This window comes from Balaenoptera ricei, chromosome 1 (assembly GCF_028023285.1).
Source record: "Balaenoptera ricei isolate mBalRic1 chromosome 1, mBalRic1.hap2, whole genome shotgun sequence".
NCBI classification, from domain to species: domain Eukaryota; kingdom Metazoa; phylum Chordata; class Mammalia; order Artiodactyla; family Balaenopteridae; genus Balaenoptera; species Balaenoptera ricei.
The window spans coordinates 13,771,606-13,788,120 of NC_082639.1; the positions used below are offsets into that span (position 1 = coordinate 13,771,606).

General features: G+C 50.8%; 1 protein-coding gene across 3 annotated transcripts in view; it reads left to right on the plus strand.

The window, feature by feature from the left end:
- The window catches only part of IGSF21 (immunoglobin superfamily member 21), a 248,190-nt gene that overhangs the window by 101,231 nt on the left and 130,444 nt on the right, over positions 1–16,515 (plus strand). For all 3 annotated transcript variants that reach the window (XM_059914883.1, XM_059914866.1, XM_059914875.1), the window contains exon 2: positions 5,218–5,330. In XM_059914883.1, the coding sequence (XP_059770866.1) occupies positions 5,218–5,330 (113 nt within the window). The remainder of the gene's footprint in view (positions 1–5,217; positions 5,331–16,515) is intronic.

The following is a 16,515-nucleotide window of genomic DNA, read 5'->3' on the forward strand; positions in this document are numbered from 1 at the left end:
ACCCCACTCTTCCCACTTCCATCCCAGGACCGTCCTTCCTCAGCTGGACGGTGGGGACTGGGGGGATATCAGGGGACTTGGGGACGAAGACGCACGGGGATGCCTCACCCTGATCAGGGGTACCCCCTTGTGGGCAGGGCTCGGGATGAACAAACTCCTAGAACATGCTTCACCATGTTGGACCCTGTGACCGTTCCCACGTCTACATTACACACGGGGAAACGGAGTCCCGTGGAGGCCACATAACTTGCCCAGGTCAAGACTGAGTGGTAGGGCTAGTAACTTGAACCAGATAACTGACTTCAGATTTGTTGGAAGCATGTGGGTAGGAGAAGCAAGGAAAGTGAGGGGGAGGGTATTTTCAGAGAAAGAACCAACACGGAATCTTCGGAAGATGATGGGATTTTGTGAAAAAGGAGCTGGAGGAATGTTAGACCTAGAGGAGAACTTTCCCTGTGTTTTTCTTTTGCAAAAAACTCCTTGGCCATGAACTCTTGTTATCCCCTCTCCTGTGTGTCTGTTTCTGGGAAGGTGAGTTCTCACCTGTGATCCAGGTGTTGACTAGGACTGATGCAATCCTTGCCTGGTACGTATGTCAGAAAATCACCCTGCCACCTGCTTCTCCCTCCCTACCCCAACCAGTGATCCTACTTCCAAACCCAAGACTTAGAGCCCATGCATTGCCTGAGGCTTGTCCTGGTCTTGGGTAGGAAAGGTCCAGGCATCCCACAGTTCACTGTGAGGCTCTAGAGCCTGGAGGGAGTGGGGTCTCCCCTCTGCCCACATCCCTCGCTGGGACCTGATCTCACCCCGGACCTCTGTGTCTGCAGTCTCCATGTCTCCATCATCATCTACCCCATCTGAGAGCCAGGCGTCTGATGAAGATACAATCAATGCAGCGGCCAATGGCGGGCAACCCCCAGAATCCTCACATGACCTCAGCAAGTCCCGTGACTCTGCTCCGGCGGTAGCAAACGTGGTGGGCAGCTTGGCCTCGCTCGAACTCAGACAGATCTGGGTTCAAATCCCGGCTTTGCTGCTTACGTGGCAGCAGTATCGAGCCAGGCCCTTCACCCCAATGAACTGCCATTCCTCCTTTGTGACAGAAATATTCACAGAGTGACATGAGCACTGAGACTGCCCGCCCAGAAGAAAGCTCAAAAAAGCAGCACTCATATTCTTATTTTAATACTCTACTGATATTAATGAAACTCACATCCCAGAAGGAGAGGCAGATGTGCAAACAGACAATTATACGCCAGTGCGACATACGCAGTAATCGCAGCATCTTACGAGGAAGTCACGCGCAGGCTGTTCCAAGAGCCGATGGAAAAATGGGAGTGAAAGTTCTGGGAAAACTAGAAAGTGCCATGCGCCCAGGGAAGGAGGTTTTAGTCCTTAAAGCTGAGGTCTCCTGCCTGCTCTGCGGCCTGGCAGATTCACCCCCATCCCCCTCCCTCTGTGACTTCAAGTAAGGGGACCTCGGGAATGAGAGACACAGTCACTTCCCAAGAGAGGTGTTTCCTAGTGTTTGTTCCAAAGGACTCTAGCAGGGTGGGAACTAGGAAGAGGCAAATGAGACTCAGGGTCCTGCAGTGGAAGTGAGGGCCTCCTTAAACCTGGCACCCTAGGCATCTGGCTTGCCCCACCCTCGTGCTGGCCCTGGTTCTAATCCTACAATGGGCTCCAGAGTGTACAATGTTACAGAAAAGTTTCTCACCACCGCCCAAGTTTGGAGAATCACAAGCACACTCCAGCTTCAGGGCCTTTGCACATGTGGCATCTTCCACCTGGAATTCTCTCCCTCTAGAGTCACACATGGCTCACACTTTCCCTTATTCTGGCCCTTTCAAGGGAGCCTCCTGGGTCGTGCCCTGTCCAGAGCAATCCCTCCCCCATTACTCTCCCTCGCTTTACGCTGATTTGCTTTTCTTCATTACACTTATCACCACCTGACATATTTCCCATCGTTTGTTCCTTTGATTATCATCTCTTCTGCTGGACCATTGGCTGCAAAGAACAGGACCTGCCTGTTTTCACTGTTGTATCCCTAGTGCCTGGAACAGTACCTGGTACCGAATAGATTCTCAATAATTTTTACGGAAGAAGGCAAGACAGATAGAAGGAAGGAGAGAAGTTTCTGAGACTTTTTTTTTTTTTTTTGGCTGTGTTGGGTCTTCATTTCTGTGCGAGGGCTTTCTCTAGTTGTGACAAGTGGGGGCCACTCTTCATCGCGGTGCGTGGGCCTCTCACTGTCGCGGCCTCTCTTGTTGCGGAGCACAGGCTCCAGACGCGCAGGCTCAGTAGTTGTGGCTCACGGGCCCAGTTGCTCCGCGGCATGTGGGATCTTCCCAGACCAGGGCTCGAACCCGTGTCCTCTGCATTAGCAGGCAGATTCTCAACCACTGCGCCACCAGGGAAGCCCCTGAGACATTTTGAAGGGAAGGACCATGTTTAATTTTGTTTAAACCAAAATTTCTCACGCTTAGTTGATAATGGATATCTTGTTGCCTGATACATCTATTAGCAGCTCATTCTCTAAACAACCCAGAAAATGCTGTCTTAAGGCATCAGAACCACCCTCATGCCCCCACCTTTTAATTCTCCTCTGCCGGTATCCCGAGGACCTCCTCTCTCTGCTATGTAGTGGGCTTTCTCTGCTCTCGCCCAGGCCTGGCCCTGTGAAGCCTGTGCCCCAGACACCTGCTACACCTGTTGGTTCTCCCAGCACGACCACCAGTCACCGGAGTTTCCACCACTTCCTCCAATGCCCACCAGACTCACACCTGTGATTCCCTCAGGGCTCGCCAAGAAACGGTGATCCTGCAAGCTGGCATCCCACCCTGGCCCGCCTCACATACAAGCACCATCTGCACCCGCCTCGGGCTGGCTGGAAGATTTATACATCTGAAAATGTGTCCTTCCCATATCCTTCTGGTGGGAGGGGCCGTTCTCTGTTCTTGAGCTCCTCAGCCATCTGGACAGAGGATGCTCATCTTAGCTGTAGCTCCAAAGGTGAGACACGCCTCCCAGCCCTGCTGGAAAGGTAGGCGGCGGCGGGGGGGTCATCCCAAGGCTGGGAACCGTAGCAGAGGGGATCAGGTCCTGGTCTCCTGCCATGGTCCCCCAGCAACACACTCGCATCCTTCCCAGGGCTGGATGGGAAATGTTTGCTGGCCCATTCTCGCCTCTTCCATCCTTAGCTGTGTGTAGCATGGCGGTCATAACTGAACCAGAAGGTCTGGGTTTGAATCCCAGCTCTGCCACTTACAGCTGTGTGATCTTGGCAGGTTACTTCGCCTCTCTGTTTCCCCGTGGAAAGTCAGAATAGTACTAGTTCCTTTCTCCTAGGATTGTTGTGAAAATTAAGTGAATGAGTGTGTATTAAGCACGGAGCCCAGTGTCTGGCACAGTGGGCGCCATGGAAATGTGAGCCATTATTACTATTTCACACTTGACTTGGCTTTCCCCAGCGTCCCCCCTCCCACTGGGGTTCATCCCCCTGCAGGTGGCCTCCTTGTTTGTCATGGTTTGGCACTGGCTGGGCTTAGGGACTTCTCTGATCATCCAGGCTGGGCCAGGTTTCCCCTCTCCCCTCCCCCAGTCCCTCACCGTAATCCTACCGTTACCCTCGCCGACTTAGTGTGATCGTGTTGTGAATCTGTCCCTCCACTGTACGCTCCTGGAGGTCAGGGCCATGCTCAAGCCATCCTGCTTCCTGCCCGGGGCCTGCTCAGAGCAGGTGGGAGCAAACTCTGGGGCAGAATGAATGAGGAGAGGAGGGGGCAGAAGATGGGTCCTTCCTTCTGGTTCGTTTGATCACTGCTCTCATGGGCCAAGTGTTTTCTGTGGGGGTCCCTGCAAGCCTGACCTTCGGTCTAAGTTAGAGGCCCCCTGGGGCTGAGCCCCGAGTTTACCCCCTTACCCTGGGTATTGGGACCTGAAGCCTTGGATCGCACAGGTCAAGTCTGCCTCCAGCTTCCAAATTGATCCCCCTCTAGGTTGATTCTGTTTTCTTTCTTTCTTTCTTCTTTTTCCGTAGAGTGTTGTAACCATTAAGTTCCAGGCAGGGGTCAGACCCCTGGGCTCCATCTGCTTAGGTTGCCTGCACAACTGAAATCCCCAAATCCATTCTGGCTAGTTTTCTCATTAAGACAATCAGACTGGATTGATCCATTAGATCAATGGCTGGACATCAGCCAGCAGGAAGCCCATCCAATGAGCCTGGATGATCAGCCCAAGAATGAGGTCCCCCATTGAGCTGGAGTGGGCACCACGCCCTGAGGGTGGGGCTCTGGGAGGCAGAGGGGGTGGGTCAGAGGACTCAGCAGGCTGGACTTTGGTGTGAAGGCATCAGTGTTGCCCGGGGTGTATCTACCAGGAGAAGAGCCACAGCTCCTGGGAGCTGGGCAGGGATTCCGGGGACAGCTGGTGGGTGAGAAGCATCATCTGCGCTTGCAGACAATTGAGACTCCTTCCCAGGCAGTCAGCCCGTTATCACCGCCCCCCCCCCCACCGTCACCACCGCCATGGCCCAGGGTTGGAACTACATCTCCTTTTGGGCGGCAGGGTGTGCTTGATGGGAGGTTTGGGGGTTCAGGAAGCAAACACCAGTTTCCCAGCTCTCTCTTCCCTTCTCACCAGGAGTAATTTTATGAGGCTGGGAGTGGAGGGGTATGGGTGCCTAGAACACCATATCCCGATGTTCCAGGGACCCTGGCTGAGTGAGATGCTGATGGGGTTTAAGGGATGGCCAAGCACCCATATTCAAATACAGTTGGAGACACTGGGTTAAATGCATTTCAGCATGTACATCTCCTACAAAGCTTATGCACATTGCGACTTGCTAAAAGCGGGGATGGAGGTGCAATGTTGGACCACAGACCCGTTTCTCTGGGATATCTTGTAGAGATACATCGAGGCACTTCCTCCAGGTGCCAACCGGTCCTACTTTCATGGGACAGTTCATCCCAAGAAGAAGTGTTTTCAGGATTGGAGGGATCCATGGGAGCCAGGAAGTTTCTCGAAAAGGGAGGCATCAGTGAGAAGGTAGAAGAGGGTGATGAGCCCCACTCAGGCCCACCATCACCATTCACACAGACTACAGTGCGAACAGCGCCCCCTACCGTTGTGCCGGCTCCTTCCCCCACCCCACCTGTCAGCCCAACCCTCCAGATCAGCTCGTGCCCTCACCACCCCATCTCCTTTCTTCCATAGGCTACTTGACTGTCAACATTGAGCCTCTCCCACCCGTGGTGGCTGGTGATGCTGTGACCTTGAAGTGTAACTTCAAGACAGATGGCCGCATGCGTGAGGTCGTGTGGTACCGGGTAAGTCACCCCCACTGTCCCCTCTATACGTATGGCCAGGGCTGAGGGTAGAGTCCCCAGAGCCTCTCTGGAGACCCTCACGGGTTTGGCTATGTACTCAGCCCTAACCAGCCCTGAGCTGTCCTGTGCTCTCGGCCAGGTCCCCATCCTCTGCTGAAACCCTCCTTGAAGATCCTTTTGCCCAGTCTTCTCTTCTGCCCTCAGTACCTATCTCGTTCTGGCATCTTTTGTGTCGCCAACATGCCCTTATGTTCAGGAAACCCCAGTAGTACCTAGTATTAGTTACTAAGAATGCTGCAGACCCTGATTACAGTGTAACTAAAGAGCACTGAAGGGTGGAATTCGGGGCATGAGGATTTGGGTAATGTTCTTCACAGGAGAGAGAACAGGACAGCTTCCTGCCTTCTTAAAAATCAAATTACAGACATAGTCTGCCTTCTAATCCGATTACCCATAGGATTAGTCCAGGTGTCTGGCACCCCAAGGTCTAAGGAGGTCTGAGATGGGATGTTGATAAAGATGAGCAGATGCCCGCCTGCCCAAGGCCCAGGTGTTGGCAACAGGAGAACCAGCTTTGGGTCACGGAAACAAGTGTTGGCCTTTTTAGCCACCAATAGGCATTTCTATGTGTCTGGACTGGACATCCCAGCCTGGTCTCCCTTTGCCGCAAGGGAGTCGGGGCTGGCTGGGCTCAGGAGAAGGTCCAGTTGGCATTGACTTTCTTGCAATGCCGCACTTAGGTTTGCACAGAGCAAGGTACCGCCGCCATCTGGGGAATGGGTTAGGCGGAGAGCTCCTCTTCCATGAGCTACAACAGGGGGTGGCAAAATTTTTCGGTGAGGCCCAGATAGTAAATATTTTCCTCTCTGGGGACCATATGGTCTCTGTCACAACTACCCAGCTCTGTTATAGTGTGAAAACAGCCACAGACTGGAAGGGCATGGCGGGGTTCCCATAAAATTTTATTCATGGACACTTGAATTTCATGTAATTTTCATGTGTCACAAAATCTACTTCTCCTTTTTTATTTTTTCAACCACTGAAAAAGGTAAAAAAACGTTCTTGGCTCACGGGTCATACAGAAACAGGCTGTAGGCTGATTTGGTCCACCAGCCCTAGTTTGCCGGCCCCTGATCTAAAACCAACACTTCCCTAAGCTTTGTAAGTTGTGTTGCCCTTTCTTCAAGTGAAACCAATGGGTGACACAGTCAAGTGTCACTGCTCTGGAAGGAGCGTGGAAGTAGGGGGTGGGGGGTGGGGAGAGGAGGTGGAAGGTGGGGGGTTGGGTGGGCGCAGCTTGGTGATGAAGCATCTAGAACTGGTTCCTTTGCTCCTTCAAGCTATTGCCACGCCCGCGGTGCAGTGCAGGGAACCCCAGTGTTCGAGGATCCTGCTGGGGAGCGCTCACCGTTCAACGCCTTGACTCGGAACTGGGATCCTCAGCCTCCTTGCTGTTGGTCCGGTCTTGCTTTGAAGCATCTGGTAGTTACCGTTCCTTCTTGCTTTCTTGGCCTTTGATTCATCATTTGCTGGTCGCTGCCATTTTGCTGGGTGCGGTGACCTGGGCTCCTTTTAACCCACATCATTGCTCTCCATCGTAGCATTGTAGCCCCTCCTACTTAGAATCACCTCCGACATTCAGATTCCCACAGGGCCCCAGCTTTAGAAGAGGTTTCCACCCTGGATAAATCAATGGGCCTAGAGAAAGTCAAGGCATATGTTAAATAGTGCCATGAACTGAATCACTAAGAGGTGTATGTACATGATATGGGAACTGCTTGGCTGACACACACTGTGAGCATCTCATTAGCACCTGGCAGAAGGACTGGGATAAATTAACTCCAGCTCACTGCTGAGGATGGTACTGCGTCTCTTCCTCAACCTTGAGTGAGGGGTAGTGAGAGACCTGCTGAGAGAAATACAGAGACCCAATGGGAACAGTTGATAGGAGTGAAGGTGGGAGGGAGCTTGGAAACAGGAAAATACCAATAGGCATCTCATTGCCTTCCCATCCTCTGAAGCAACTATCTTCACTCTTGTTTGAAATCAAATGTTCCCGCATCAGTAGTGAAAATCTCCCTGCAGGAGTAGCTACCAGGTTTGGGGCCACAGCAGTGCCAGACCGAGATGTAGGAAACCAAGAGCAGGCTTCCGCATGGCTCACGTCTACGTTCTCTGAAGACCAGGGACGTGGCTGGGGCAGGACGAGATACCCAGCTTCCAGTGCAGACAGATTCCCCTTCCCCTTCTCTGCCCCAGTGTTGAGCACCCTTGTTCACTGCCCACCCCCCACCCCATCTCCATCCTGGCCTGCGATCACATTGATTGCTTTAAGCGTCAGTTAAGTCTCTTACGGGTGTCAGGCCCTGCGTATCAGGCTATGGTAGGCTGCACTAATTAATTTATTTTATTTCATTTCACATCCTTTGACTGAGAGCGTCTGGAATGGGGGTGGTGGTGGGGATGCAGATGTATGCAAATCACATGCAAATTGCCCACTGGAGCCAAATACTTGGGCCCTTTTGATTCTGTAGCTGGACTGAGGAAGTGGGCTCAGCCGACTTGGTACTCTCCCTGGGACCAGGGGAGCCCTGCATGCCCTGTCTCTGATGGTGAGGATGGGGCAGAGGACGGAAGCAAATTGCAGGGAAATGGTGCCATGCTGCCAGTTCTCTCTTTGCCTGCTGCCACTCTGGCCTTCTGACACCTATCACCTCTTTTCCCAAGGAGCCAGCTGAATGGAGAGAGAAGAGCTTACCGAGACGGGGGCTCCAGGAGCCAAAGCCAGGGCAGGGCTTCTGGAGGGTGTGGGAGAAGCAGCAGTGGAAACCCCAGTCTCCTTCCCCAGCTGGATCCCCCCCAGACAAGCCCCCACAGCTTCGTCCCCCCATCTCTGTCTTCCCCCAGCTGCCCACCCTCCCAAACAGGGAGCTGCCGAGCGTTGTTTGTTTTCTGTACGTGTGTTTGCTTCCCTCCCCGGCTTCCTTTGCCCGTCCTTCATGAAAGAGCTTACAGAGCCCGGCTTGGAAGGAAATGAATAGATTACACAGGTCCAGCCAGGGCTGCGTCTCCAATCCCTTTAGCAGGGAAAAGCAGGGCATTGTGATGAGGCCGCCTCTGCCCACTCAGCCCAGTGGGCACAAAATGACCCAAAACATGTGTCAAGCCCAGCAGCCTCCCCTCTGGTCCTAAAGACATTATCTTAGCAATTGGGTCATCCTAAGCTTTCAGAAGCTTTCAGAAGCAAGTGGATTGGATTCTTTGGGTAAATTGGGGGAGCTGATGGAATTGTGTGAAGCAAAAGGGATCACCCCCTCGGGGTTAACAAGAACACTGTCTCAACATTTGGGAAGGTCTTGGCCTATGGACCCCTCGGGGATGGGGTAGGTGGGCAGGGAAATAGGAGGAAGTGGTCAGGGCCTGCACCTTGGACACCTGGCCCCATGGTCAGGCCAAATTATAGAAAAAGATGACAAAATTCTAGAATAGACTCAAGAAGGTGGACATGATCAGAGCCCCTGGGTCTGTGCTGACCAATATGGTAACCACTTGTCACATATAGCTATTTAAATTTAATTAAATCAAATTAAATTAGAAATTTGTTTCCTCAGTCAGACTTGCCACATATGATTAGTGGCTACCATATTGGACAGAGCAGGTACAGAATATTTCCATCATCACATAAAGTTCTATTGGACAGCCTGCTGTAAATATTTGAAAAAAAAAATTATGGCCCCTCCCTGGAATGTACTGTACTTTCCTGGCAAGGGAATGAAAGTGACTGCTCACTGAGCCAACTTTCTAGGCAAATTCACCGTAAAGTGAATTTCAGAAAAATGAATTTTATTTGTTGTGTAACCTGCCATCATTGGATTGCGGGGAATGGGGGTTTGGAAGAGGGATCATTCTCAAAAGATTTCTTTGAAAACATAGAGAAGATGTCAAGAAAGTTTTCAGGCCCCTGAGGTGCTGGTATCATAGTCATCTATCAAAGCCCTGTTCAACTTAAGGATGCTTCACAGCCTTTTCACCATCTCCCACGTTTTCTTCACTGTTGCATGGGTTCCCCTCCCAGATCTGAGTTTCCTGGGCTTCTTCAGAGCTCAGGCACATACCTTTCCTTTTTCCCTAGAAAATATACAGCAGCTAATAGAGTAGGGATGCAATTCCACACTTGGCCAGTAGGAGGCAGTCGCCTAACAACCAAACTATTCTAGCATTAAGGTTGGGACCTGGTTATAGAAAACAAATGATAAATAATATCCTCTACTTAATCATTTCTATCCATTTACACCTAAATTTGGGGACTCATTCAGTAATTCTGCTAATACTAATCTGAGTGACTAACATTATTGAGCCCTTACTCTGTGCCGGGCACTGGATTGAGGGCTGTACATACATGGCTGCATTTCATTTTCATGTTGGCACTGAGGTTGGTAGTATTGTTAAGTCTGTTTTTCAGATGAAGACACTGAGGCCATCCAAAAAGACTGTGTCAGCTCATGTTGCCTTCCCTGACTTCCACAGAAAGTTCTAGACACTTCCTCCTCCATGATTCCTCTTTGAGGGTCTATACTCCAGCTCTTACCTCATTATGTCAAAATATCTGTCTGTCCACTGGGCCATGAGCATCTCAAGCACAAAGGCCACGTCTTTCCCCCATTATATCAACAACGCCTAGTGGAGAGTCATCTCAGTAAATATTTGTTACATGAACAAATGTTAGAGGTGGAAGTACAGACGCACGTTTTGACAGACCATGCCAGGTAGCCCACTGCCATTTCAGGTGGGCATCTGTGTCTAGCTGATCGTATCTGTCTGCTTGGGGAGTGAGTGTGAGTCCTTGTATACTCAGGGGGCTTTGTGGAGTATGGAAAAAAAGGAACACTTCTTATTAGGGAACACTGTCTAAGCTCATTTACTTGGAGGTCACCTGCCCAACAGGCAAAGCCAAAGGTCTGTTTATATCATAGAAACCCATTAAACAGCCACGGAGAATCCTGGGAATTTAACCTTTCACAGCAGTTTTTATCATCTTTCCTTTGTTTTGTCTCTTTCCTTCACCATTTGTTCCCAAGAGCTGCACTGGGCTCAGGTTACAAGGCCACAGAAAAGAGAGCCACAGAGCAAGGAGAGAGAGGAGGAGAGTGATAACGCCACCACTTTCAGGAGCCCCTTATCTCGTCTCTTTCACGTTGTGGGGAACGTGTGCCTGAGTGTTTGTTTAATGGTGGAGATTCCTCCTCCATGATGCTACCTGGCTGGGGCGAGCTCCCGCCCTAGGGCTCTGCTGGTTGCCTCGGCAGTGAGGGTTTATGGCTGCTCTGAACCATTAGAAAAAGGATTAAGCCTGGAGGCTGGGAAGGGTATGGTAGGGAGAGAGGACTTCAGCGTCAGAATACCTGCATATGTGTTCAGGGCATGTGACTTCAGGCAGTGACCTAATCTTTCTGCTTTAGAAACCTCATCTGAAATTGGGCATGAAACCACCTACATTGTAGGCATAAATGAGATAATGTCTGCAACCAAACAAGCCCAGTCCCACTGCAATCCTTTTATTCCGCTCAACAAAAACTCATGATGGGACCTGTTGAACAAATGGCAGCCATTGTCCTCTCATGTCTCTTGGTAACAAGGGATCCAGAGAGGGAGATTATAGAACAAGAGTGGAATGTGTTGTGGGAGGATCACCAAGATGGGATTCCTTGAGATCCATCCTACCACCTGCCTTGCCAGCACAGACAGGCAGAGATAATACGTAAAGCTTGTACCCTCTTTGTCGCTATGTGGTTCTGCTGGTGAACTCACTGGATTTAATTCTTGGAAGGTCATCACACAGCTAAGCCCTTTCAATGGATCTTAGCTCTCCCTGAAGCCAGAAGCTATTTCAAAATGGCTTTACTGGCATTGGCTCTTTCTTAGTCTCGGTCCTTCACAATGTTTTGTTGTCTGAAACAAAATGGAAAATGATGATCATAAAGGGACATTACAGTCTAATGATATCATAAGGGCAAGAAGGCAGGTACAGTCTTGGTGATGAGTAGAGACTAGGGCCCAAGTCCCAGAGAACTGGGCTGCATCACTCCTTTGGCCCCTCTGGCTTGGAGCCCATCCTGGTAGCCTTTCAACCTGGCTGCTCCTTGCTACCCTCTCACAGGTCTTGCAGCTCCAAGATGTGGAGGAGGAAGGGATTAAGGAAGACAAGAAGCCTTCTTCCCTGAGCCAGGGCTAAGCTGGCTGAGCTGCCTTATCCAGTTCTCCATTCTTGCCCCTAGCCTCCCAAAGGAGCAGGCTTTCCCTGATGAGGAATGTCCCATACCTAATTTTATCACACCAGTCACATAAGAGGAAAGAGAAAGTACCAGAGAGAAGGCCCACCAAAGGACAGCTGATTGTACGATAAATGTAGTGACACATAAGGAGGGAACAAACATCTTTCTGAGTCTAGTTCCATTGCAATCTTTTTAATCCACCCTCAACCGTAGATTGTATCCATCCCATGTCAGACATTTCCTCCTTCTGGGAGTGGAGTGATGGGAGCAACTTTAAGCTCCCTCTAGAGGTCAGAGTGTGAATTGCAACTATTGCATCCCCAATCCTTGGTTTTTAATGGAAGTTCGGTTGCAAAGAGGCAGCAGTTGCCCACTCTAACTGCTCCTTAGAATTTCCAGAGGGACTTGTAAACACATACTGGTAGCTGAGCCTCACCTTACAGTTATTGAATCAGAACCCCCAGGATTGGAGCCTCAGGGCCTTTGTACGTTTAACAAGCTCCCTCAGGTGATTATAATGCGCTTGGCTCAGGCAGGGACCACGTCCTGATGTTTGGGAAACTGTTAGAGGGAGCTGCTCCATTCATCCATTCAACATTAATTCAGCACGTGGTTACTGAGTCGGATGGTTCTAGGCACTGGGGGGACGCATCAAGGAACAAGAGAACAAGATCCTGAACTCATGTAGTTTACCTTGGCAGGGGGTGGGGGAGAGGTTAAAAAGATAAACAAGCAAGAAAATACCGGATAATGATAAGGGCAGTACATCTAATTATAATAGAATGATGGGATGGAAAGGGATTAGATGGTCAGGAAAAGACTCTCATTTAAGCTGAGACCTCAAAGGTAACAAGGACCCCGCCATGCCAAAGGGCAGAGACGGAGTATTCTGGGCAAAGGAAAGAGCAAATGCAAAGGACCTATGTTGGGAACAAGCTTTGTATGTTCAAAGAACAGAAAGAGAGCCCACTGCATGGCTGGAATGAAGTGAACGGAGGAGAGTTAAGAGATGAGGTAAGACAGATGAGCGAGCCCATTCATGCCAGGCCTTGAGCTCCAGAGAACTGGGTCTGGAGTGATTCTAAGGGCAGCAGGAAACTTTGGAGGGCTTTAAGCAGGGAAGTAACAGGATCTGGTTAACTTTACTAAAAGGTCACTTCTGGGTGAATGGACCATGGGAGGCAAGGCTGGAAGCAGGGTTATTAGAACAGTTCAGGCAGGAGGTGGCAGTGGCTTTGGTGAGGACCAGGAGGGCGGTGGTGGAGATGATAGGAGGGCAAAGGAATTCTGCTGTGACTTGCAGGTCGAGTCCCAAGGGCTTGCTGACATGTGGCGGGGTTGGTGGGGGGGGCGGGGGTGGGGAAGGGAAGATTCGGGATGGCTCCTGGCTTTTGAGTTTTCGAAGCTAGATGTGAGGGATGGTGCTGTTTCCTGAAACTGGGAGGGTAGGCGGAGGAGAAGGATGGAGGGAGTTCTTTATCAGCCATGGTACGTTCCAAGCGCTTCTAAGACATGGAGATGGAGCGGTCAAAGCAGCAGGGGAAGCTAAATCCGGGATCCTGGGGCTAGGTCAGGACAGGAGATTTGCCCTTGAGGATCATCAGACTATGGATGGATCCAAAGCCACGGGCCTGGATGAGGTGATCCCCCCAGGGAGGCGGCCACAGAAGAGCACCCAGTGTGGACCCTGGGCACTCAAGATTTAGAGACAGAAAAGTAAACCGGTGAAGAGATTGGAGAAGTAGCAGCCAGCAAGATATAAAGAAAGCTGGCAGAGTGGGGTGCCCAGATCCCGAAGGAAGAAAGTAATCCAAGAAAGAGAGAATAGTCAGCTGCCTCCAATGTTGCAGTGAGAGGACTTAAAAGAACCGAGGAATGTCCTGGACCAAAGCAGCCTCCTCAGAGTTAGTGGGGGCAGAAGCCTGGCTTCAGTGGGCTGAGGGAAGCGCTAAGACCAGCTGTGGCATAGCCTTGAGGTCTTGAGTATTAAAAGGATTTGACCTTGAACTTCTGGAGAAACCTTGCAGATAACATAAAGACACCATTGCTTCTATTTAGCCCGTTTGCATGTCGTTCATAAGCTACCAAGTGCATTATCTATTCCACACTTGCCCTGCCTTGCAATCCGCAACTGATGGCAGCATCACTCTCCTCTTCAAGGATGTGGAAGTGGCTGCCCAGAGAGTTTAGGGGAGTCTAGGGTGATTCAGCAATGCATTTGGTATTTGGAGGAAAGATCCCAGCTCTAACCATCCAATTAACTCAGTGGCCTGTGGATGACAGCCATTCACATAACCCTGCTCAGTGCATGGTACATGAGGCTGGAGATGCAAAGGAGGACCCTCTTCCCTCCAGGGGAGAGCTTCCAAGTCCAGGTGTCATTAAAATGTAAAGATCTGTTTCCTCATCTAGCCAATGGGCTTGATTGGCTCCCCTAAGCATCTCCCAGGGGTTTGTGTGAAACAAAGGAGATGCCTACAGAAAAGCCATTTCCATCACCCTCAGTGCAGGAGAAATAGGCTTCACTCATGTCCCTTTATCCTCCTTTCCGCCTGGCCAAGTCTTACTCATTCCCTCCTCTGTGAAGCCTTCTGACCTTGTGCATCAAGCAGAATTCAGAGATCCTCCAGCTTATGTTCCCTCAGCATTTTGTACATTCTTCGATTAGAGACGTATCACCTGGTATTTTAGTTACCCGTCTTGTCTTTGTGTCTGTGACTGAGTTTTATTTATCTGCTTCTCCAATGTGTGCTGGTACCCACAGGCCCTGGCCCAGAGTCCTTATGTGGCATCTCTGGATCCCTAGAGAGTGGGTGGATAGGCTTCTGGAGGTGCAGAAAGTATGCCCAATATGTTGTGTACATTTTTTTAGTGGAAAGGGACCGAATATTCTCAAAAGGCTCTGTGACACCCCCTAAAAGGCTCAAGCATGGCAACAGCAGGTGTCCAGGGCTTGTGAGGGTGAAACATGGAGGGCATCATTACCTCTACCTGCGGGTCACCAAGGTGGTACTCAGGATGGGTCTCGGAGACCAAGGGGCTGCAAGGCTGTGACAGGAAGCCTGTGGTCCTTGAGCTTTCCAGGGACCTGGCGGGGAGGGGTACTGCATTCAGCTTTAGATGGAAAGAGCGGTGGGGGGGATGGGCTTAGTCCAGATGCCACAGACCAGCCAACCCAGCTGTGTGCACAGACACTCTGGGACGGGAGAAGGAGATAAGAGGGGGAAAAGGAACGGCTTGCTTTGGCAGCAATTCACCGCTCACTCTGGCATGAGGGAAGGTGTTCTGACCAGAGAAATCGATCCTCTTTGGGGAATTAAGATCAGGTTTCTGATATTGGCAATGAGACCGTTTCTCTGCCTAGAGGTGCTCATACAAGGCTTATAAGGGTTCTTGGCTCCCAGACTGTCGGTGGGGTGACAGGGAGAGTACCAACAGTTGGAGTGGATGCCCAAATAACAAGATGTCCTATTGGAGCACATGTGGACTCCACCTGTAACAGGCCGTCCCATTGGATGGTCATGAAAAGAAGACAGGGTAGACTGGCAGATCTAAGGTAGACGCACTGATGGGGAGTTTGTCCGCACTTACCACATGCACAGAAAAGAAAAGAGCAGGGGCCTGGGGGCAAGATGTCCTGCTGTGTGACCGTGAGCAAATCACTTCCCCTCTCTGAGCCTCAGGAGTTTCATCAGTAAAATGACAGGATGAAGTGAGATGGTCTCTATAGGATGTGCTCTTTCCCATTTTACAGCCAACCCCCCCCCCTTCCTTTCCTCTCCCCCAGCAGACCTGGGGTGGTGGCAGAGGCTGGCGCTTCACGGCCAGGTGCTCCCTGGGGTGGGGCTTGGGCAATTCTTCATCAGGGCGGAAATCCTGGCCCGAGGTGCTGTCGGGCCCTCTGAGCCAGTGGAAGCCAGAGCTGTATTAAGCCCAGAGTGTGATTTCCAGCCGACTCTGCCTAGTTGAGCCCTGCTGGGTTTAAATGACAAGGAGGCTGACTTAACTTGTGGGAGGAGGATTAAAGGTGAACTTCCGCTCCAGCACACCAGTGACATAAAAGAACATGACTGAAATGAGAGATGTTTCCCAGAAAACCAGCTCAGGACGCTTCTCCCTCCTAAGTCCTTCCTCCTCCTCCTCTCCTCACCTTTTCTGGGTTGGGTGTGTCGTCCTTATATGAAGAGTGACTGTGTCCTCCTCCCAAGAGGCTCAGAGATGTCCCCAGGGTCATCACACAGTCACCCCGATGCAGACAGGCACAGCCTGGCCCTTTTCTAAAACACACTACCGCTGCCCCACACTTCGCAAGAGCTCCCCATTGCCTTAAGAACCAAGTTCAAGGTCATTGGCCCAGCATGCAAGGTTCTTGATTCAAGCTCCATTGATTGATTTTCTCCAGCCGTGCTTCCTACCACGTTCCCAAATGGGCCCACCACTGGAATCACATGGCCTATTTACAGTTCTTGGAACATGCCAACACTCTTTCCCACCTCTGTGCTAATGCAAATACCACTTCCTCTGCCCGTGACGCCCTTCCCCGCTCCATCTGGCAAACTCCGACTTGCCCTCCAAAGTCAGCTGCAGTGTCACCCCCAGAGACATTTCCCCCTCCATTTTTTCCCTTCCGTCTTCTTCTTCATGCCATCACCATGACCCAGGCGTCTTAAAATACTCAGAACTCTACCCTAGGACTTAACACACTGGACACACATGTTCATTTATGCAGCAGATATTTCTTGAGCATCTACTATGTGCCAAGCATTGGGACTAGAGCACTGAGTAAGAACAGTGGGGTCTTGTCTTTATGGAGCTTGTAGTTAAGCAGGGAAACAGATGTGGCCTGGAAGACTGTCAAATTTCTTTGAAATTGTGGTAACTGCCCCCAAAAGGACAGGTGCCTGCTAGCTGAG